This window comes from Ambystoma mexicanum, chromosome 10, assembly GCF_040938575.1.
Source record: "Ambystoma mexicanum isolate Mex_15411 chromosome 10, UKY_AmexF1_1, whole genome shotgun sequence".
In the NCBI taxonomy this organism is placed as follows: Eukaryota; Metazoa; Chordata; class Amphibia; order Caudata; family Ambystomatidae; genus Ambystoma; species Ambystoma mexicanum.
This window is the reverse complement of record NC_090932.1, coordinates 781,364,389-781,387,263: the sequence shown is the minus strand read 5'-3', so window position 1 is coordinate 781,387,263 and position 22,875 is coordinate 781,364,389. Positions and strand designations below refer to the sequence as shown.

General features: G+C 44.8%; 1 protein-coding gene across 2 annotated transcripts in view; it reads left to right on the top strand.

Annotated features, from left to right (window-relative positions):
- The window catches only part of CCNL1 (cyclin L1), a 319,029-nt gene extending 298,285 nt beyond the window's left edge, over positions 1 to 20,744 (top strand). For both annotated transcript variants that reach the window (XM_069618436.1, XM_069618437.1), the window contains one exon: positions 19,947 to 20,744. In XM_069618436.1, coding sequence (XP_069474537.1) covers positions 19,947 to 20,295 — 349 coding nt within the window. In that variant the 3' untranslated portion in view covers positions 20,296 to 20,744. The remainder of the gene's footprint in view (positions 1 to 19,946) is intronic.
- The last annotated feature ends 2,131 nt before the right edge of the window (positions 20,745 to 22,875 follow it).

Below are 22,875 nucleotides of genomic sequence, written 5' to 3'. Positions count from 1 at the left end.
TTGAAAGGAACAACCTTGTTTTTATGTCACCCTGGGTCCTGCGCTGCTTTCTGGGATGACTGGTGGTGCCGTAAGGGAACCACCTAGTTATCTTGTGCATAAACCTGGTACCAGGATCGACCCAGAAGTTTCCCACTCAGGGGGCAAATTCGTTATGTACCAGGGGCAACCAGGCGGTTCCCCTGCTTTATGCCTAATTCTCCCACCGGCCAGTCTGAGGTGCACAGTGTAGGTGCTAAATCTGCTACAAGTGTCAAAAGATTTTCTTTTTGCAACTTTCCCACCATTGCCATTAAGGGCACACCCCCACACATTTTGTTAGGATTTGACTTCTGCCCTAATTTTGTTTTCCGTACTCAGCTCACCTCTTGGGGGTACTGCTCAGTTTGTAAGGCTACAAGTACAGGGGAACCTTATCCTTTAAGAGGTTCCTCAATGTTATGCTCCACACTTCACCTTAATGAAGTGCTGCAGGGGTACTTTATATCTCCTCTTCCTTTTTAGTTACTTTTGTGATGCTTCCAAGACTGGCTGATAGCAGATATTTTTGTAATGCATTTTTCTCTCCCTCACCCCCTTCCACCTCCCCCCACGCTCTGCACATTTTGCTGCATACCATTTTTGCTATCATAGACTCAAAATGGCATCGCCACATGTTTTTAACCCCTGTACTTGTGCCATCTAGTCCATTGACATTCCTACCTGTTGCCAGTGTGGCAATAGGCTGATTCTGAAGTGATCTTGAAGCCACCCTAATCTGATGAACAGACCAACACTAAGGTCTCTCCAAACACTTATCTGGGTGGTATGACTGAATGGTAAGTGTCCAGAGCATCTGTTCAAATTTATTTTGGCCGTAGACCAAATTTGAGCAGTGAAAAAAAAACATTCACAATTCCATACGCATTCACGAGGCAGTTTGTAAGTGTTGAAAAGTTAAATATGATCTGGAGAACAGTTCTTAGCAGACCCTGCTAGGGGAAGCCCGGGGGAAGATGCCTGCCAAGAACCTCTCCCTTCAGAGTCTGCAAGGGAGATGTAGGGCCAGGATTTTACACCCATACAACCCTATGTAACCTGGGGGTGAGGGGAGATGGGAGAGCCAGGGTTGACAAAACGGGTATGTTTACTCGCCCTCGCCCCCCCCCCCTCTGCGTCAGGCTCAATCTTGCTTCCATACTCCTATGGGTCGGTTCTGGAGAGCTGGGCACACTGACTACTGGTCCATCCCTCCAGCGACTACCTCGGAGGACTATCTTGACATGATGCAGACGGTGAGCTGTGAGCAACTTGAAGAAAATGACCCTTGTGATGGAAACCAGGAAACTGGTTCTTGGAGGTATTGTGGAATTTTTCTAAAGTCCACTTATGGTAGGACTTCATAAAACTGTCCCCTTGATATACAGATACCCCAACTTCTAGTTTAAGTCTTTAGCACTCATTGTTTTGGTAGTATTTCAGAGCAGCAAGACTTATCTCAGGAGGGAGATCTGAGCTGTAGGTCAGTTTGTAGAACTTGCATAGGCCAAAAGAAACACTACACGGTTACAGCAAAATAGTTCTTTATTTTATATATACACAGAGAAAAGATGCATCTTCAGATAGGTAAGTGTTGGAGGAGTTTTCCTAAAGTCCTACTGGCAGTAAGACTTAAGTAAGCTATCTCAGTGGTTTGTAGATTCCCCCATCTTAGTGTCTACTAGCTCAGGACCTTGGTAGTGGGGCAGAGCAGTCAGGCTTACCTTAAGCGGAAGATGTGCGCTGTAGGTAAGTACACTAAATCTTAGCTAGACGGGCACAACCAAGAAGCACTTTCACATATAGTTATATAAAAAGTATACATTATTATATTTACACCAGAATCTCTTTAAATACTTCATACGTTTATACTTGAACAATTAGAATCACTTGGTAATACACTTCAAAGGGCACTTTCACTTTTGTGTTGGTTTGCGGTTACATTTATAGCAACGTTAGAAAGGGAAAAGACAGTTATCGTATTATCGAATATTGCGCACTCATGTGGTTTTCAACGGTTTATACGGTAATACCTTTACTCTGCAAACACATACAGTAAAGTTACTTAAAGGGTGGAAAATGGTTAGTTATTGTAACATAAGCTTTGTTCGAGGTTCTAGAGAAGATTTCTTCGCCTAGTATGTCTTTTGTCCAAAAACGCAACCCTAGCTAAAGGCATTTCGGAGAGGGCTTGAAGTCTTGACAAGCAGTGAATAATGAAGAGTTCCTGTGGATTTCTTCCAGTGTCTAGAGTTATTGAAGTTAATTAACAAAGGATACCTTCAATCGGACTCGAGAAGGGGACACAAGCAGCGGCTTGGGTCAGAGTGGGTTGCCCTGGACACCTCTACATGCACTCCAATGCACTGGAGCAGCTTATTGGAATCTGGTAAGCAATACCCTTTTCCCAACAGTATTTTAGGTTAGAAGAAAATGTTCGTGCTGGATGCTTTGTGATGTTGCAGCTCTAGACCCAACCTCTGGATTCCTTGGGTTGATGTTGGAAGGCAGGACAATGGATAGGATCTCTCAGCAGCAGTCTCGAGGGAGGACCTGTGTCACGACTTACAGCAACTTCTTGGTTCACTCTGCGGTTTTGGCACCTTTTCTGCAGCACCAACTAAGTACATGGATCTTCCGGTCAATCTTCTTCGCTTCCTGCAGTCCCACACTCTGGTGAGGTGATCTGGGCGAGTTGGAACAGATCTAAGTGTCCTTACGGGTTAAGAAAAGATTTGGACAGATTCTGCCTTTCCACGAATATGCATTCAAAATAGGCAGCAGGTCTCCTGGCATTGGGGTTTCACAGCTCTAGAAGCTCGGGAGATGACTTGTTTAAAAATGTCAACGTTCGTCTTGAGACTGGTTGTTCCCACCAGCCAAAGGGAAGAAGTCCTCTTCGGAGCTCCTCTGTCGCATCGAAAACTGGGTCAGGACAGCAGTGGTTGCTTCAGTGTTCCAAAGGGTCTGCAGGCGTCTGTTATGTAAGAATTAGTGCAGTCCAACGAGTGAGGTCTACACAAGACTTATCTGCTTAGTATTAGGTAACCCACCTTTTAGTATAGGCCTGTACTACACACGTTGGTAGTGTGACTGAGCAGCCAGGCTTATCTTAAGAGAGGTAATGTGAGCTGTACAGTTGAAATCAGTAAGTACAAGTAGCCAAGTAACACTTGCACACAAAGTTTTATACATATTTATTTCTAATCTACACCAGGTTTAAATGAACATTCTTTGAAAAGCTTTAACTACTAGTAACATTCAATCAAAGTTTGGATTCAGTTTTTATAAGACAATAAAACGTTATGCTAACAAATTTTCCAGCACACATGTGACTTCAGTTAAGGTCAGTATTGCACTTATTTTCAGTTACCAATTCAATTGAGTTGTAAAGAAAGGAAAGGTTAGAATCAGATTTAGAACATATTTTCCACAATGAAAAATAAATTACAATATCCCGAACGGAGGCAGATAACATTTATCCAAGCAATAAGTGTCCACAATTATAACCTACAAGGAAGTACTTCCAAAGCCACTAGGGTTAGAAGGATGCCTTTAGGGAGCCAGGGCAGTCAGAGTTAAGGGACAAAATCAATAGTTCTGATAAGTCTTGACAAAGTTAGTAAGATCAGCAGAAATCACATCAACTCAAGTGAGCTACTTTGTAGAGAGCACAAGCTGTCAGGCCAGTGCAGGAGCGTTGGTATCAACTCTAACGTGGAACAAAAGTACTTGGCAGGATAGGAAGCACAATTTATGGTTAAAAGGTGAATACTCCAAGCCCCACAGAACCTGTGATTCGAAGAATTATGCTACTGCTGGATTGCTCCTTGCTACAGCTTGGCAGGCCTTTGTTCCTGGACCTTGGTAATGGTGACAAAAGGAAGGACGTCTGGCGGGCTCCTCCAGCAGTACTCAGGAGAGGCACTCCGCAGCAACAGATTACCTTTGTTTCAGCAGCAATTTGGTCTTTTGGTGCCTTTTCCTTGGCGTCAATGAAGAACGAATGTCTCTGGTTGGAAGAAACCTGCTCCCTCAGTCATGGACTCTTTTGGGGGGACTCTGGATCAAGATTTCCTGTCTCTGTAGGGTCCTCTGGAGGCCCACAAAGATTTGGCCAGATTTGGACTTTGCAAGATGATGCACTCGGCAATGGTCACAGGACTCAATGGAAGCTTGTCTTGAGGCTATTGGTTCCAGAACCCTAGGGAGGAAGTCGTCCCGTACAGGTATACCCAGTTTATATGAAAACTGGGTCAGCACAGCTATGGCCTTCACCAGGCACTTTGCGGTCCCGGAGGTTGCTGCTGGCATCACGTCTTCTTCAGATGTTCCTCTGCAGTGGTCGACTCTGCCTCTAGTCCCAAAAAACTTGAGATTTCCCATTCATTCACAGCCTATGCTGTCAATCGCATAGCAGGGTGGTGATCCTTTCAGGACAGCCAGCCGGCCAATCAGGACTGGTTTCACTCAGGCACTCCTAGAGACAAAGGACAGTGATGTTTCGGGACCCTCACTCACTTTCTGCCTATCCAGACACACTGGATCCTGGGTGGGCGTCAGGTCTGAAGCCTGCCAAAGGCAAAACACACAAACTCAAACTGGCAACTAATAGAGTAAAAGCCCAGAAGAAACTAAAACAGAAAATGACGAAAAAAGAAGACAGCAGGGCGGATGGGGGGGGGAGCACACCCATGGCTACTGTAATGCAGCTGAGGGCTCAGCCTGTAGTGAAGATGCACACTGGTAGTAAACATTAAACTACTGCCACCAGCTGTTTAAAGTAGGTAAGTGTAACAATGTTTTACAAAAAAATGGGGTAGGAATCACTAGGTAACCCCTCAGCACTGTACATAGGGAAAAGTACGACCGGGATCACATTACTATTCCTGGGAATGGTAGTTCACCCAAGAAAATGTATTTAAACAATCTGAGAAGTTCAAAGGACTTCTTAGTGGCACTGCACCTAATGTGCCATACAAAAAGCAGATGCCCATGGAGTTTGTCAGACTCCATTAAACAGTGAACACAAAAGTCAGGAAAAACCTGAGTGAGAAAAAGGTCCCACTCATGTGGAAAAAGTCACAAGCCCCAAGTCCAGTAAAAGAGCTGGGTGTCTCTAAGGTTTAAGGGAATAAGCACAGAAATTAAATTTGTCCCTAACAGCGTCTCTGGTGGTATTCTTCTTCGGTTACTTCTGTTTCCAGTAGTTGACTTGCTTTTCACTCCAGAAGGCTCACCTGTGTAGAATCTGCTTGTGTTGTGTGCACCATTGCAGGAAGTAGAATGTTATGAGGTAGTCTGGAACCTTACAGGACCTAAGGGTTCTGGGACTGTCAGTTGGAAGATCTGACTAGAGAGGATGCATATTAACTAGCTCCTGCCTCTTTCTTCCCAACTTGCCCTGTACTAAATAAAACAAATTTTATATACACCTGTCTCGAGTCATCTCTGCGATGTGCCTGCTACACTGAATCTCCAATACTACAAATGTTTCTGGAATGCATTTATATTGTGCAATGGGTGCACATTTGTTTACGGATGAATTTTGCTTTATTTTGTGATGCCCGGATGAATTGTATCGATGCATTATATGATGGGGTGAAGGTACCCGTATGATCCTGGGTGAATTTGGGATGGCCAGATTAATCTTGTGATGCCCGGGTGAATTATATGGATGCCCGGATGAATTTTATGATGGGGAGAAAGCATTTGTGTGCTGCCCAGATGCATTTCATGGTGATGGGGTAAAAGTACTCGTGTGATGTCGGTCCTTATGGTATATTAAATGTTCTTTTGAGTGCAGTAGGAGTTTGTGTGGTCAGTGCCGATGGCAGGCTTTGCGGGTGTGTTGTATGTGGTTATGCATTTGGTTGGAGATAGTTTGATGGTATATTGTCAGTTGGGTTTGAGTGGTTGTGTTTGTGCAGCAGGCTTGGCAGGCCCGTATCTGTGTGGCAGACAGAGTGGAAGGTTTATACAAAGAGGTGGTTGTTGAGTGGGGTCATTACGGTTAGCACTTGCAGGTGGCAGCTGTAAGTCCCGGGTAAGTGGTGGAATAGTGTTTTAGGATGGATGCAGAACGTTAGATAAGTGAATGTGGAATATGTTGTGAGGGATGTGAATGTTGCTGGTTTGTCTCCTTGGTTTGCGTTGTAGGTTTAATTTTGGTAATTCAGAGACCCTGGTTTGTGAATCCTGTTTGTGTGTGTGAAATTGAAAGGAGAGAGGATGTGTAGAATATGCTTATGTTGTGTGCACCATTGCAGGCAGTAGAATGTTATGAGGTAGCCTGGAACCTTACAGGACCTAAAGGTTTCGGGACTGTCAGTTGGGATTCAGGATGGGAGATTTGACTAGAGAGGATGCATATTAACTAGCCCCTGCTTCTTTCTTCCCAACTTGCCCTGTATTAAATAAAGCAACTTACTTTTTATATATGCCTGCCTTCTAGTTATCTGTGTCTGCTTCACTGAATCCCCAATACTACAACCTTTGATACAGTTCCAGCACACACTCCTCTGCAATCTCTCTCCGCATTTTACAGAAATGGGGCCATTGTTTGGCAGACGTGGCTTCCAGGGGCCATGGTTGTGTTTTTGTGAGTGGCAGTTGGGTAATCTTTTGCAGCGGATACAAAGTTGGTGCAATTGTATTGTGTCAGGAGTGTATGGACATGTTATGTATTGATCGCGATTGGTATTGTGCACACTGTGTTCTATTTTGCCTGTCAGAATGTTTTGGTGCATGAGTGGGGAATGCATGAATAGAATGGTTGTGTAGAATGTTTGGTATGCCCTGGGTGAGTGTCCTGGAGAGACTGTTGAGAGGAAGCTGGCTGTGGTGCCAGGTGGTTTTCTCTTAAGGACCCACCCAAGTACTGTACTTGAAGGACTTACTTTTAACTGGAATATACTACATATAACTAGAACCTGGTGTGGTGAATACAGCAGAATTAGCCCACGACCATGGGCAAGGGACAGGCGAAAATCGCATGGGGCGGCCATTTTAGAGTATATGGTACTGTAAATAGCATTATGCAGTAAAATGAAGACTTGTAATACAGAAAACTGTAAGTGATCTGCTTTCAGCAGCCCATCCTGGAAACATCATGTAAGTGTACCACAAAGTTGCCGAAAAAAAAGTTAGAGACACTATGTGCCTCTTCCGCACTTCACAGAGGGTGATGTGTACAGGGGAAAACAAACAGAATCTTTATATGCATGATAGAGGACTCCTGCACTGATGGCCATAGGGACTGATCAGTGCCCCAAGACAGATGAGCTTAACTAGGCAAGTGAAGCAAAAAGGCTTCACTTGCCTCCAAGTCTGGAAAGGTTCAATACAAAAGCAAAAAGTGTAACGTCCCATGGAGGTCTATGGAGGGAAAGGGCCAGAAAGAAAAATCTTTTCTGACATATGGTAAGAACTCTCCCTGGGCAAAGCGGTGGTGTGATGTGGATGTGGAATTTGGGGTATAATGTGAAGTCAAGCATCTTTTCTTGTTCGTCATTGGAGCCAAGTGTTTCAGCCTGGAGAACCACTGTTAAACGCATCCAGCATTGCCTCAGCAAAGTTTTCTTTTCCTTTTCACCTGGACTGGAGCACTCTTCACAACGTTCAAGCAGGAAAGCAAGAGGTGCCTTTTTTATGAAAATAGGTTTTCCCTTGCAGACCCACATCTTTGCTCCCAACCATCTAGCTCTAGACAGCCTCTTCGAAGGGATTGTGTCCTCCGACGTATTCCTTATCTTTGATAATTCGTCTCCAGCTTGCTGGCCTCGGAATTTTTTTTCAGCAGAGGGCGCTGCGCATCGTCCGTCCGAGTTGGTGTCGTTCGACAGCCACCGTATCGGCGGCGACGTCACCATGCCCATAAATAGCCACGCGCAGCGTCCGTTTCTCGTGGGGCCTCGGAATATCGTTGTTCAGTTCTTCAGTCAAATATAATTGATTATTTCTCGTGAATACTGACTCTTACTCGATGGCTTCCTCATCCGAACCTACGACTCCACGGTCCGGCTTCAAAAAATGTCGAGACTGTGGAAAGAAAATGCCGTTGACAGATCCTCACAGGATCTGTTTGTGGTGCCTGGGAGTCGAGCACCATTGTTCAGAGTGCGAGGACTGCATGTCTATGACGGCGAATGCCTTGAAGGAGCGTAAGGGGAAGTTTGAGAGAGGTAAGGCAGTTAAAACTTCTTCAAAAGTTTCCTCGGCGGAGTCGAGACATTCGTCTCCTCGCCATCACAAAAGAAATTCTCGTTCTAGATCTCGAAGCAGTTCCCATCACTCTTCGAGATCTAAGCATTAAAAAAAGAGACGTTGAAGATCCCCTTACTCTTCTTCTTCCGTTTCCCCAAAAAGGGTCTCCTGCCCCACAAAACATAGCTCTCAGGCTGAGTGGGAGGAATTCAGGAAAAAGATACTTTGCGTCTTCGAGAAAGCGGCCTCAACCCCCTCAGACTGCTGAGGGTGGTACCCTGGGTGAAAGACCCAAAAGATCAAAACGCTGCGAGTCGCAGCACCCGGGCGAGAAGCTACTCGAGAGCGTCACGAACCCTGGAGTAAAGGCAAGGTCACGTCTTCGCCGTCGTCGAAGATCCCTTTGACGCATAGATCTGCGTCTTCGCCATTATCGAAGGGTTATTCGACACACAGGTCAGTCGATTCGACGCCGAGAAAGGACAAACCCACGGCCACCTCACAGCCAGTGACCTTATCCAGAGCCTCGATCACAAGAATGTCATTGACAACCTCGAGTAGAATTCCGATACTCTCGACTTCCTCGAGGCCTCTACCAACTTTCTCGACGCCTTTTTCGATGGCTTCGAAGCCTTTAACGTCCGCATCGACGACGTTGATGTTTTCTCTGGCAATTATGACGAATTTGGCCCCTTCTGCTCTGGGAATGGGATTTCTACCATTTCCAAGATCTGATCATTCCAGAGCCTTAGCATCTATTTATGAGGAAGGGGAGAATTTGGATCGGGAGATACCTTTTGAGCTGCAGGGATCTGCATCTCCTGTACCAGAGGAATTTACCTCTGAGGAAGGTAGGTTTAAGGACCTCCAAGAATCCTTACATGAAGAAAGTGGGTTGGACACTTCCCCAGAAGTGGAATTTGCCAAACCAGACCCAGGGGAACATGCTGAAACCCCATATAGAACCTTGATGGCAAGGATAAGAGTTTATGGGGTGTCAACACCTTCACCTGCTTTTCAGCAAGACGACCTCAGACATTTTGGTTAAAGGTCCACAGGAGGATCCTGTAGTGCCATTTCATGCGGCATTACAAAGGATAATATTGGCAAACTGGGAAACCCCTGAGGTTATCCCGGCGGCTAACAAAAAAACATCAGCCAAGTATAGGGTGTCATCTGCTGACCCTGAATATTTATCCAAACACCCAATTCCGGAGAGTGTGGTTGTTCAGGCAGCAACTTCATCAGGTAGTAGATCGGCTTACCCTTCTGTTCCACAGGACAGGGATGACGAGAGATATGATTCTATGGCCAAAAAAGTCTTTTCTGCATGTAGCATGGTGTTGAAATCCATCAATGCTACTTGTACGCTCGCAAGGTTCAGCCACACTGGAGGTGTTGCTTTCGGCCAGAAGGCCAGCAACAAAGTCTTTATACCGCTGCCATTGGAACACATTTTGCAGCTAGTGTAGAGAAGAGAATATCAACCCCTTTTCATGTGGTACACCAATGGTGTTATCCTTTCTACTCCTATTTGGCAAATTCAGGCCTTCAAGTTGGCACTATCGATGGCTATCTCGCAGCGCTATAGATCTTCAAGCACACTGCAGAGGAGCCATCGTATTTCAAATGACCCTTAGTAATACAGTTTCTAAAGGGATTAACTAATGTCTATCCTCCAAGACCATTCCAAGTTCCCTTATGGGACTTTAATTCCCTGATGGGTACTCCTTTCGAACCACTCCACTCTTGTTCGCTAAGATTTCTCACCCTTAAAACTGTCTTATTAGTGGCACTAACATCTGCTAGAAGGGTGAGCGAATTACAAGCTCTATCTTGTAAACCCCCTCATACAATTTTTCATAAAGACAAAGTTGTCCTACAGGTGAAGCCTAATTTCCTCCCAAAGGTGGTTTCTGAATTCCACATCACTCAGAAAATTACATTACCTTCATTCTATCCTCCATCCCATCCGGGGAAAGAGGAAGAAAGGCTACACAGGCTGGACCCAAGGCAGGCTTTAAGCTTTTACATCAGCAGACTTTTTAGGATTAGGCAAGCAGACCAACTGTTTGTAGGTTACTCCGGGCACAAATTGGGACTACCGATAATAAAACAGACCATTTCCAGATGGATTATTTTGGCCATTCTGGAATGTTACAAACTAGCAGGGAAAGAGCCTCCTCAAAATCTTAGGGCTCATTCAACCAGAGGTATCGCAGCCTCTTCGGCCCTCCAAAGAGGGATTCCGGTTCGAGATATATGTGCGGCTGCCACATGGTCGTCCGCACATACCTTCACAAGATTTTACAACCTGGATTCCTTCTCTAGTCAAGAGACTAGGTTTGGCAAAGCAGTATTACATTCTGTTCATTCCTAAAAGGAAATATGGCGTTTTTACTCCCACCTCCAATTACACAACACTGCTATGGGAGTCTATCAAAGATAAGGAATACGTCGGAGGACACAATCCCTTCGAAGAAGTTACTTCTTACCTGGTAACGTTCTTTCGATCGGATGTTCCTCCGACGTATTCCTTATCGCCCCTCCCATCCATCCCCGCAGTAATACTTCCCTTGTGGTTGCAGCTTACGCTCCTTCAAGGTCAATAACCAATTCAGGCATGACTCATTTTATGCTACAAAACGGAACTGAGCAACGAACGCTGCGCGTGGCTATTTATGGGCATGGTGACGTCGGCGCCGATACGGTGGCTGTCGAGGGAAACCAACTCGACGGACGTCAATGCGCAGCGCCCTCTGCTGAAAATTGTTTCCGAGGCCAGCAAGCTGGAGACGAATTATCAAAGATAAGGAATACGTCGGAGGAACATCTCATCGAAAGAACGTTACCAGGTAAGAAGTAACTTGTTCTTCTCTCTGACACAGTATGCCTTTTAGTGGAAGATCATCTTTCGGTAGAATTAAAGTCCTTTGTGTAAGCCAGCTGATGGATCATTTGGTCTGAAAATGTACAGGTCTGGCTGGTTAAGCCAATCTCTTCTGTACACTGAACTGTGGTTTACTCTATGGTGTCTTCAAGGCTTCAGTCCAGTGTTAGTGCTGAGCTGCCCGCAGGCCACTTTTATATGAAACCTCTGAAGACCTGGTGCTAGGCCCTAACCGCTTATCTTCCCCTTTGGGTATTTACCACTGTTGGGACTTCCCTGAGAACTTGGCTTCGAGCACCGTGGTCTTAAGATGAAGCACTTTTGCAAGACTATGTTGGATTGGTGTTCAAGACCAGTGACAACTTCCTCAGTGTGCCTGTCTGTGCGATACAGCCTCCTTCTGTGCCCACTGTTGCACAACACTTACAGGCGAGTGTTCCGCGCACTAGTCCTATGTCTTTAGACCCACAACTCAGATCTTGTGCCAAAGGTGGTTCAGGCAGTAGTCCCTCAGCCACAGTCTCGAGGGCGCCTACTCCACACAACCCAGACCCAGACCCACCTTGACAAATGTCTTGGGGTGCAGTGTGATTGTGTCCCCCTACCCCTTGTCACCCCCCACAAGGCCTGCGGTATTCTCGCTGCCACATATCCCCATGGACTATCTTGGGTAGAGGTGACTCAGGGAATTACCTTTTTGCTTTTGAACAATGCAATGGCCCACATCAACCACCAGCACTCTACTTCTCCGTGGACCTTACTACAGCAAATAGAATTCATGGTGGTGTTTCCTAACTCTTGGATTTCACTCTAGAACAGTTTCTGCTGCCCAAGAATAAGAAAACCTCTGGTCCTGGTAAGATTTCTGTGAATGTATATAAAGCAGATCTAAGGATTTGGGCTCCGTTTGACTGCTTTAAATACAATTTTCAACTCCATAGCACATTTCTAATTGCGGAACAAAAGTTGTAGTAATTATCATTTACAAAAATAGCAGGGCGAGGAAGTATCCTTCCAAATAACTCTCTAGATCACTACTGTGCAGACCAGGTATTTGTGGCATCTGGTAATTATTTATGGGGATGGGTTGCAGGGATGTCCCCTGTTCCCCTTGTGTCAGGGAGGGAGGGATTGCAGGGGTGTCCCCCGCATGTTCAATGTAATAATGTCTCTGCAAAAAAAAGGGGACATTTTTGTCAGACATTTTTGCAGGGACATTACATGGAACGTATATGCTAGGTTTTTCTGGGCCACCTGAAGGATTAAATTGATGACCCTCATAAAATTAATCTCCAGGCATGCTTTCCCTAATCACAGTAGATAAAGGTTTTAGATTTTTTCGGTTGCTGCAAAAAGGGTTTTTTAAGGAAATTATCATTTGTCTTTTATTTGTTGACCTGAAAACTGCATTTAATAGTGTCCCGTGTGCCTTGGTATGGAAAACCCGGAGGAATCTTGGCATACCTACACTGTGTGCTGTCGGAAAAAAAGCATTTTGACTGTGTCACTCTTTATGGCTGGTTGATAGCTTGCAACTTGAAACCTTGGGTCTAGGAGTACAAAAGTCACTACAGTGAGGAACTTTTTATTTTGAGATCCCACTTGTAATGACAACATGTTTGGGAATAATGAAGATATCTAGGGTCAATAACTAGGTCACAAACCAGTAGCTTTTCAATTTGACCATGCAGGGGATCGGTTTCAGAATGAACTTGATCCGAAGCTCTGTGCTACTACATAGCAAGCATGCTTTTCATTCTCCCATATAGCTGTGTACCACCTGTGCTGTTGTTTTTATGCCAAATACTTACCAAAGCCATAAGACAAATCTCATAGAAGTGGTCTGGGTGCTTGAACACTCCTCCGTGAAACTCTATTTGAATGGATTGTGTGCGCCCACATTTTCCTCATCTTTGATATTCATGTCTGCTGGCAGCTTGCTTTGGAATTTATTTTCATAGGGTCGAGTGTCGTGCATCGTCAAACCTTGGTCCTCTATGGCCTCCATAGCGTTGATGCTGGTTTATGAATCACGCGTGCTGACGGTTACCTCAGTTCTGTTTTTTCCGCATTGCTCCGTGCTATGGAGCTACTCACCTCAGCGAAATTTCGATTTTTTTTTTTGTTTGTCTTGAATCAATATTCTTTGAATATGTCCTTGACACCGAACACCAGCTTCAAGCGGTGTACAGGCTGTGGGGCACAAATGTCCATCACAGACCCTCAGTGCTTCTGCCTGTGGTGCTTGGGGTCGGGCCACAAGGTGGACTGTGGTTCGTGTCAATCCATGACTGTCAAGGCCTTGCGGGAAAGGAAGGGGAAACTCTATGCAGGTAGACCTTTCCCAAATTCCCTGGCCGTTTTCCCATCTGAAAGAAAGTCATCCTCCTAGTTTCCCCTGTTAGAAAACATCCAAAACATTGAAGACGATAGAGGTCCTGTTCACGACTCTAGTCATCCTCTTCACATAAGAGTAAAAAACAGCATCACCGATCATCATCTTCCTCTCCTGAAAAAGTAGACTTCTGTGGAATTAGAAAACATTCATATTGAAAATGCTTGAAGTTTGCCAGAGGCAAGCTCCTCAGAGTGCCCCTCTAAAGGAGTAAGAGAAAAAGAGCCACCACTCGGAGTCTGAAAAGACCAGTAGGGCATCTCGTGTCGCCTTCTCATGCGCCTCAAGGCCCAGGAAGAGACTCCAACACAAATCAAAGGACTCTTCTTTGCACAAGAAAAAGCCTGTGCTGATCCCCCTAGAAGCCTTCATCTTCGGAATTGAAGCTGCCTTTGAAGATATTGAAGCCACCTTCGAAGATATTGAAGCCGCCTATATCTCCTGAAACTTCGAGGCATGTTATCCATCTGCAGCCATTGAAACATTTTAAACTGCTCATTCACATACCGCTACGGGAGGGTTGTTAAAGCCTTCAATGCCTTCGAGAGCACTGAAGGCTCCAATGAAGTTGAAGACTGCAAGGCCTATGGCAGAACCAACCAAGTCATTCAAACCATTCGATGACATGATTTCCTCAGGCAAATGGGATCCATTTTCGAGGAGGATCAGTCCCCTTTTAGGTATGAGTATGGAGCACCGAATGTTCCAGAAGAACTGATTTCTGAAGAGTCTAAGATACAAAATCCAGTAGAAACTCCTTAAGAAACCAGCTGCTGGGAAACCTAACAACAGAATGAATTTGGTAACCAAGAGGTAGCTGGTTTTGCTGATCCTTCATAGAGATGTGTTATTTGTAAAGTGGCTGATTTGGTATGGTCTAAACCCACCTCTACTATGGAAACTGATGACCTCACTGATCTCTTAGACAGTGGCCCGGTTAACGAGGCTGAATTGCCATTTCATGCAGCCTTAAGGGTGAGAGTAATGGAGAATGGGCTAAAACTAGATTCCGTTCCAACTGTTAACAAAGAAAATATCCAGAACTACTTCTGTGGATCCTCCTTTTCCGAATAGGCACGCCACACCAGAAAGCCTGGTTGTTAAAGCAGCAACTGGTTCTTCTAAAGCTACAGCTTATCCTTCATCTCTGACGGAGGATAGAAGAGTTGACTCGTGAAAATAGTGTTTAGTGCAGGGAGCATGGCACTAAAATCAGCAAACTCCAGGAGTGACACACGCACGCACATGTGCTGCTCAACAGCAGAACACATTCCAGTGGAAAGAGAAGGCATCTTAATCCTAGTACAAGCTGTAAAAGATGCTATGAGGCCAGCCTAGTTACAGTGGATTCAGTAAGCAGATCGATCGCTGCCAGTCTGTACTGGAGCATGTCTTGGCTAAGGAAATCTGGATTTTCTGAAGGCGTCCAGGCACATTTGCTTGACATGCTAGTGACGGAACTTCTCTGTTTGGCGAAAATTATGATGGCCTGGAGAAACTGCAAGGTTCTCGAGCTACAGCAAAATCATTAAAGGCAGCAATCGGACAACCTCAATCTTCAGGTCAACGATGGAGAGGACATCCCATTTGTTTTTATTCCTCTGTCTCTAGAGCAAGAGGTCAATTCTTGCAGTGGACAGAGGAGAGCGCCTCTTGGAGGCAGAAGAGGAAGAAAACCCTGTAAAATTGCAGTTACCCTCAGCTGCAGGTGGTCCAGCAAAATTACTCCCTCACCCACAAGTCAGTGGTAGGAGGCAGACTGTCATATCATCTCAGGAGTTGGCAAAGCATAACTTCGGACACATGAGGGCTACAAACCGTAGCAGATGGTTACGGTCTCCCATTTCTAAAGAGACCTCCCAATTGCCCCCAACGACCAGATTAGCCTTGGTTCCAGATCCACTCCTTCAACAGGAGATTCTCATCATGTTGGAGGAAGGTGCAATAGATTGAGGCCTGCAGTGGAGAGAACCAGGATTTGTATTCTCCCTACTTTCTAATCCCCAAGAACGACAGAGGAGTGTGACCCATCTTGGACTTGAGATGCTTGAGCAAGTTCCTCAAGAAGGACACGTTCAAGATGGTATAGCTTTTGCGAATCCTTCAGGCCCTTTGACTCCAGGATTGGTTGGTGTCATTGATCCTTCAGGATGCTTACTTTCATGTGCCGATACATCTAAAACCCAGAGTACCTGAGGTTTACCGTTGGCGGTTCTCTATCAGTTTAGAGTTCTGCCATTTCGTCTCACCTCAGCCCCAATGGTTTTCACCAAGCTTATGGCAGTGGTGGCAGCAAGTCTAAGGAGGGAGGGGATTCACATCTACCTGGGCGACTGATCAGGGCTGTTTCTCCGGAACAGTCTCAATCACCTGCCACTTCCTCCACAAGCTGGGCTTCTCCTGAACTTTTAAGTCGTCCCTCTTGACACCTTCACAGAAGGTTCATTTCATTGGAGCAGTCCTGGATTGAGCCTCTAGAAAAGCTTCACCACCAGAGTTTTCACCACCAGAGTTTAAGGCTCAACATCTCTTGCAGATGGTCCAAAAATTCCACAGTGCCCAACGTCTTCCGACCTACAACTTCCCAAGTCTGCTCGATCTCATTGCCTCCTGCATTTTTCTGGTGCCACAAGCCTGTCTGAGAATGGGATCCTTTCAGTGGGCTCTCTGAAGTCGTCTCAATTCTCCCTTGGAAAGTTTGCCCAGGATCTCCTATGGTGGTACACCGAGAGAATGTGATGAGGGAAGAACCCTTTTGGCAAACATGGGCGGAGATGACAGTTGTGATGGACTTCACAGGATGGGGAGCGCACATGAGATCTTGCAATAAGCGGACACCTGTCTCAGAGTCCAGAATCCATATCAACCTTTTAGAACTGAGGTCAATCAGACTAGCGCTGATGGCCTTCCTGCCCTCAATACGGTGGAAGTGTGTCTTGATAATGACGGACAACATAGTGGCCCTGCACTACCTCAACAAGAGAGGGAGGGGGTGTAGGGGTTACTGCCCCTGTGCCGAGAGGCAATGCAGCTCTGGTTCTGGGCACTGAGAGAAGTAATCACTCTTTTGGCAGTTCATCTAGCCAGAGAAAAGAACATGGCGACTGACTCTCTAAGCAGGCAGAGCACGATCTCCCACAAGTGGGAGTTAGCGTAGGAAGTCCTTTTGGAGATCTTCGCCCTTTGGCGAACCCCTCAAGTGTATCTGTTCGTTACCATTTTCACCCGGAGGTGCGAGCTGTTCTGCCCTGTAGGGGTTGCATTTGTGGTGGACTGGGAGTTTCCACTTCTGTATGCGTTTCTGCAAGTCCCCGTCATTCCTCATGTCATCGGGAGGTTGAGGAAGTTCGAGAAAACCATTGCTCCGGATTGGCCTGGAGAACGTGGTAGCCGGACCTTCTGGAAATGACCATCTGTCCTCCAATTTCTTTCCCCAAAGAGTACCTACTTGCGCAAGACAGGTCGCATTCTTCACCCAGAGATCAGGACTCTCGGTCTTCATGCCTGGTGTCTGAAAGGGTGAGATGCAAGGATTGGGACTTTCTGGAAGATGTGATGTAAGTGTTGCTTTTGGCTAGGTGCCCAGCAACCAAATCCCTGTACCGCTGGTGTTGGAATAGATTTTGCTGCTTGTGCAGGGAAAAGATAGATCCTGTCAGATCCTTTCACATGTTAAGTTCCCTAGGTTCTTTCTTGCTCCATTGGACTCATTCTGGATTACAGTGCTAATTGGGATCCAATTTCTTAAAGGCTTAACAAATTTGTTTCCGCCTATTCCCTTCATTGTGCCATAATGGGATTTATTTATGGGAGCCCAGTTTTAGCCCTTATATTAGTGTCCTTTAAGGATGCTCACCTTAAAAACGGGGCCTTTTTATAGTAGCTTTCACATATGCCTGTAAGGTAAGTGAGCTACAGGCCATCTTCCAAACAAACTTGCATGTATTTTTCCAATGACAAGGTAATTCCAAGAGTTGTCGCCTTTCCTTCTGAAGGTTTCATGTCGGAATTTCATCTTGCACAACATATTGTTTTTATACACCACCTCATCCATCAAAGGAGGAGAGTACATCGCCTCGACCCTAAATGGGTACTAAGCTACTATATTACAAGAACAGCAAGTATTGGCCAAGATGATCAGTTTTTCATTGGTTATGCCGGTCAAAGATTAGGCTTGGCAGTCTCAAAACAATCAATCTCTAGATGGATTGTCATGTGCATAACAGAATGTTACTCTTTGGCAGGCAAAGGTGGTTTGATGGCGCATTCCACTAGAGGGGTGGCTGCTTCTTCAGTTGTGGATAGGGGTGTACCGGTGAGGGACATTTGCAGAGCGGCAACCTGGAAGTTCCTTCAAACTTTCAGTACATTTTACTGTGTAGATTCTTTATAAGGAGAGGAAGCAAATTTGGCAAAACCGTCCTTCATAACAAACAAATGGGCACATTCTTGGCACCCGCCTCCTAGGTTAAACTGCTTTAGGAGATCAAAGATGAGGAATATGTGGAAGGACAGAATCCATTTGAAGAACAAGATACTTACCCGTGGTAATGTCCTTTCGACTGGATGTTCCTCCCATGTATTCCTCATCGCCCTCCCATCCATCCCCTCTTGCTTGTCTAGAATTTCCATGCATTACACCTTCCTTTCTCACATCATGATGATCGTCTCCTCCTATGACACAGCATGCAAATTAAAGTAGGGAAAAAACTAAGAACTGAGGTAGCGGTCAGCACGCATGCCTCATATATCAGCGTCAACATCACGAGGTACGCTACGTAGACCATCTAGAACCAAAACTCTACACTCGACCCTATGGAAAAGAAATTCCAAAGCAAGCTGCAAGCAGATTTTAATATCAAAGATGAGGAATACGTGGGAGGAACATCCAGTCGAAGGAATGTTACCACAGATAAGTAACTGGTTCTTTACTATAGCAATCCTTCCACCCCTCCCAGACACACACTCATGCTCTACCAGCGCATCACATTAGTACACTTTGGAGCATAACACAGGGACACTTCTACAGCTAAGCAACCCCCAACTTCCCTGTACACGATTCTTGCTAGCATACAGTGGCTACTTGTCTGCGTGCACGCACATCAGGTTTGTATCCTGATTTTCCATCTGTTCCAAGTCATGGCCTGTGGCAGAAGTCGCACTATACATGATCCAATCGCATTGGGCGGGGAAGGGATAGCTCAGGGACAACACTTTGTCTTGGAAGCAACACAGGTTCTAATCCCGGTCACTCACTTGGAGACTGGTCTCCTGCATTAAGCATGTTATAAAAGATTAATTAGTGCTACATTCAACAATCTACATCACCATACATTTTCTTCTTTTCTCTTTTGCCTTTGCCACTGCATCCATGTTTTAAACTGGGGTTTGTGTATTATCTTCTACTTGGTACAGCCACCTTGTTACTTGTTTTGTAGCCATCTGGAGCTTTGTGTGGATTCATATTCACACTGTAGGAGACATTTTCTATCCCCCACCTTTGTGACTGGGAGTCGGTTTCAAAAAACAAGTGCAGAACATGTGGTTGTAAGTATTGCGTTTAGCTGGTTTGCCAGATTCTGCATGCGATTCCTGTCACCTGTGATGGTGATGTCCAAGATGCAGAAGTTTATCTTAAATATCACAGCGTCAGGCGGAGTGGCTGAGATGTTTTATTGGGCTGAATATGAAGGGCTATGAGGTTATCCACCCCAGTGTTGTATTTGTTGAGAATGAGTGATATTTAAAGGGACTTGTGTGAGGCGGTCATTTCCCAGCTGTCCGAATGAGTATGTGGTTTTATGTTGTACTGTGCTTTAGTATCGTCTAAGACGAATGGCATGGATGAGTGTGGTATTATTTAAGTTGGATTGTTGTGCTTTTCAAGTTGCACACTTGCTGGTTGGTGGTGAAATGTTGGCCTTGTCAAAATGTATTGTGTATGGGGGGCTTTTCTTTGAATTTTCATCACAATTCTGATTGAGTTGTACATTTATGGTGCCAGTTTGAATGGTGGCAAGTATCTGTCTGGTTTGTGCCATTTTGCATGGGGAAATGGTGGGTAGGGGCTTGGAATTGTGGCGATAGGGTTGGTGCCCATTGGTGGGCCTGTAGTTTTAAATGTAGTTTGATGTAAGGAGTGCTTTTGTGATTTGATCTTTAGCCGGTGGGTAGCTGTTCTTGCATGGGGATTAGAGCTGTAGGATTTTATCTGATGTTTGGGGCCATACTTGTACTGCTCTTTATATGCGAGATGCACTCCGGTCAGCTATTGTTGCATGTAACCTGTTTGATTTACAACACCCGCCCCTGATTTTTTTCTTCATCAATTTTCAGTGTTCAAACTTCAAACAGTTTGTCAAAATGTGATTCTGTACTTGCGTAATTTTGTAGCCTGCTATTAGCAAGTCCTTAACATGTTAATTGTTTCTATCTTAGCTTCAACAATAGAAGAAGTCGATCCGGAACATACAGCTCAAGATCAAGAAGTAGATCAGGCAGCCATAGTGGAAGTCCTCGGCGGCGGCACACTCATGGATCTCCACACCTTAAAGTCAAACATCGCAGTTACAACCGCAAAAATACGAGTAGACATGGCCATAAGAGGAAAAAGTCCCGGTCACGCTCTCACAGTAAATCCAGAGACTATTCAGATGCACTGAAGAAACATAGGCATGACCAAGGTCATCACCGATATAGGCATGAAAGATCCAGATCCTCTGACAGATCACATAAAAGCAAGCATCACAGTAGTGGACGTTCTGGGCACAGCAGGCACAGGCGGTGATTAGCTTTAGCTAATGCGTTTTATTCTTTGTTTTCATTAACTATTATGTATGGACTTGTAATTAAGATTACAAAACTAATAGTACTTATTGGACTACAATGTTTCTAACTCAAGTTTTTCATAATTGTTTTGTTATTTAAACTTTTTAGTTCTTGCACACTATAATACCTTTGCAGTATCATAATGTGAAAACCATGGCTTGGGGTAAATTGGAGGCAATTTGTGCATTGCATTGTGTAAGAAATATTGGAGACTTTCTGTAAAGACAACTTATTTTTATACAAAATTGTTGCAGACGCTATATATTTAAGTAGGTATTTGTTCAGACAGTGGTGGATACTTTCTTACACTGGTTTTAGTCTGCATGTGTAAAATGATTTTTACAATTAAATATGACCTGTACAAAAATTTGCATTTTCAATACCTTCATAAAAAGCATTTCTTCTTCATACACTTCTGGTTACTTTAAAATATGGTTCATGGTCTATTTTTAAATGCAGTGGAGTTTGTACAGAAAGCTGCAAATTGTCATAATAATTCATAGCAACTTAAATACTTCTGCTGGTCCGGTGGAAGTACAGAGCCCAATTGTCCCCTCCTAATGCTTTTATTTGTCGGCAGACAAGTCTTGTTTCCTCATGAGTTACAGTACAAGCCCTTCAGCATAATCTGCACAGATGTTTGGGTGCTCCCTTTTTTGTGGCCATTATATTGCCCGCAGCGATTTGCAGCAGTCCAAGTTGCTCCGTTTTATTTTCCTTTTCTCAAAGAAAGATCTTGGAGCACTCCCTTTTACTGGCCATTTTTAAAAACTGCACTAGTTCAATTTTATTTTTTCCAGCTTTGCCGTGTTGAAAAAGTTTACTTTTGTCCGAGAGGTTGTTCAAACCAGGACCAAGTGTTGGATGAAAATGGGGAGGACTGATTTACATTCACAATGATATGATCGGTTATTTATAGTGCTTTAATACCCAGAGGTTTCTAAGCGTGGACCCGGGGATCAAACCTGTGTTGCTCTGTGTCATCTTGCTTCCAAGGCGAGCATGTTGCCCCTGAGCTATCCTCCCGAGAATGCCTTGTTTTGCTTGTGGAAAACACATGTCTCATTGCACACTGAAATCTGTTACTTTGGACACGAGCTAACACATACCTTGTCCTAAAATATACGCAAGCGACTCCGCCTTCAGTGTAGAGACCGAGTGATGCCTCAAACCTATCCCTGCTGAGAATTTTAATAATATAAATAAATCTGGAGTGTCTGTTGGTCCTCGGCCTCCTTACGTTCTCACTCTTTAGTTGCATGTAGTAAGAGTATTGGAACATTTTCCATATTTAGGCAGCTGAGCTCAAGACGACCTTCAGTGTCTGAGCTGTTCTGTCTAGAAGACCTTTAAAGCAGAGATATATTAGGCCCCAGTACTTTCTTGCTGCAGTACCCAAGAGAATCGTTTTGACATTTGTAAGGGCTGCTGCAGTTTTCCAATTAGATCATACCCGAGCTTTAAAGATAAATCGTATTTGCTCCCAACAAAAGGCATCAATCATTCAAAATATGGATTGTAAAAATGTTCAGCTTGTTAATCTGTGATGGTTTCTCATGTTATGCATAGTCCACCCTCTAGTAGTTTCCTGGATTAGAGTTTGTTTAATAAACTAAAGAGGAGTGTCTCAATATTAGGGTTCATGTACAAGTGTGTCTTTAAAGAACAGTCTAACCTGGTAGGGTGAGATCTTCAGTAAGTTGCTGCCAGATCATCTCAAGAAGCTTGCAGCAAAAATCATTGAAGCACCAGGATCATGCAGGTGCTTTGTTCTCTAAACAGCTATTCTTTTCCAGGGATTGTCTCGGATGGAAGGGGTAGTCCACACTCTGAGAAGAGAGTCGGGCCTAAGGCGCTGGGAGCTACCAGTGCTTGTGCAGAGGGGGTTGGCCGGCCCTACCATGCTCTACAACCAGGAATAGTGTTGGGGTGCTGGTATGCAGCAATTCAGACTGGGGCAAGAGGCCTTCCGGAGCTTACTCTCAGGCAGGCCTAAAGGAAAGTGGACTACTGGTTAATCGACCGAGGGCTGTACGACTACCAGAGCTCCCTCTGAGGTCTGTCCGAAGCCTGCAGGGCATAGCCGTACAACAAACACACCTGTGAGGGACTCTATGCTGGGCACATTCGCCAGGACGGGACACTGTCTCACAAAATTGTGTCCAAGCACGTGGAGCTAAGGTGAATGGATGATGTGGATGGATGATGGCTCAGGTTCAGAGGTTAGGCCACACAAGGAGAACTCCCCTGATAAACTTGGTTTGGTAATAGATTCACAGATATGTATTTAGGTGCATAAATAAAAAATCTATAAAAACTCTTCAAATGACAAACTCAAAATCCTTAACACCAACGTGTATTTGTAGTCATAAGTATTTCATACAAGCTTCACCTCTTTCTGTGGTGTAATGGATAGTTTTACAAAAGATCATTTTACCAAAGACAACCTTTCATTTCTTGAACTTCATATCCTTAAGTGTTGTTCAATCGCACTTAATTCCTTTCCATCACAAAGTCAACAAACACTGAACATTGTCAA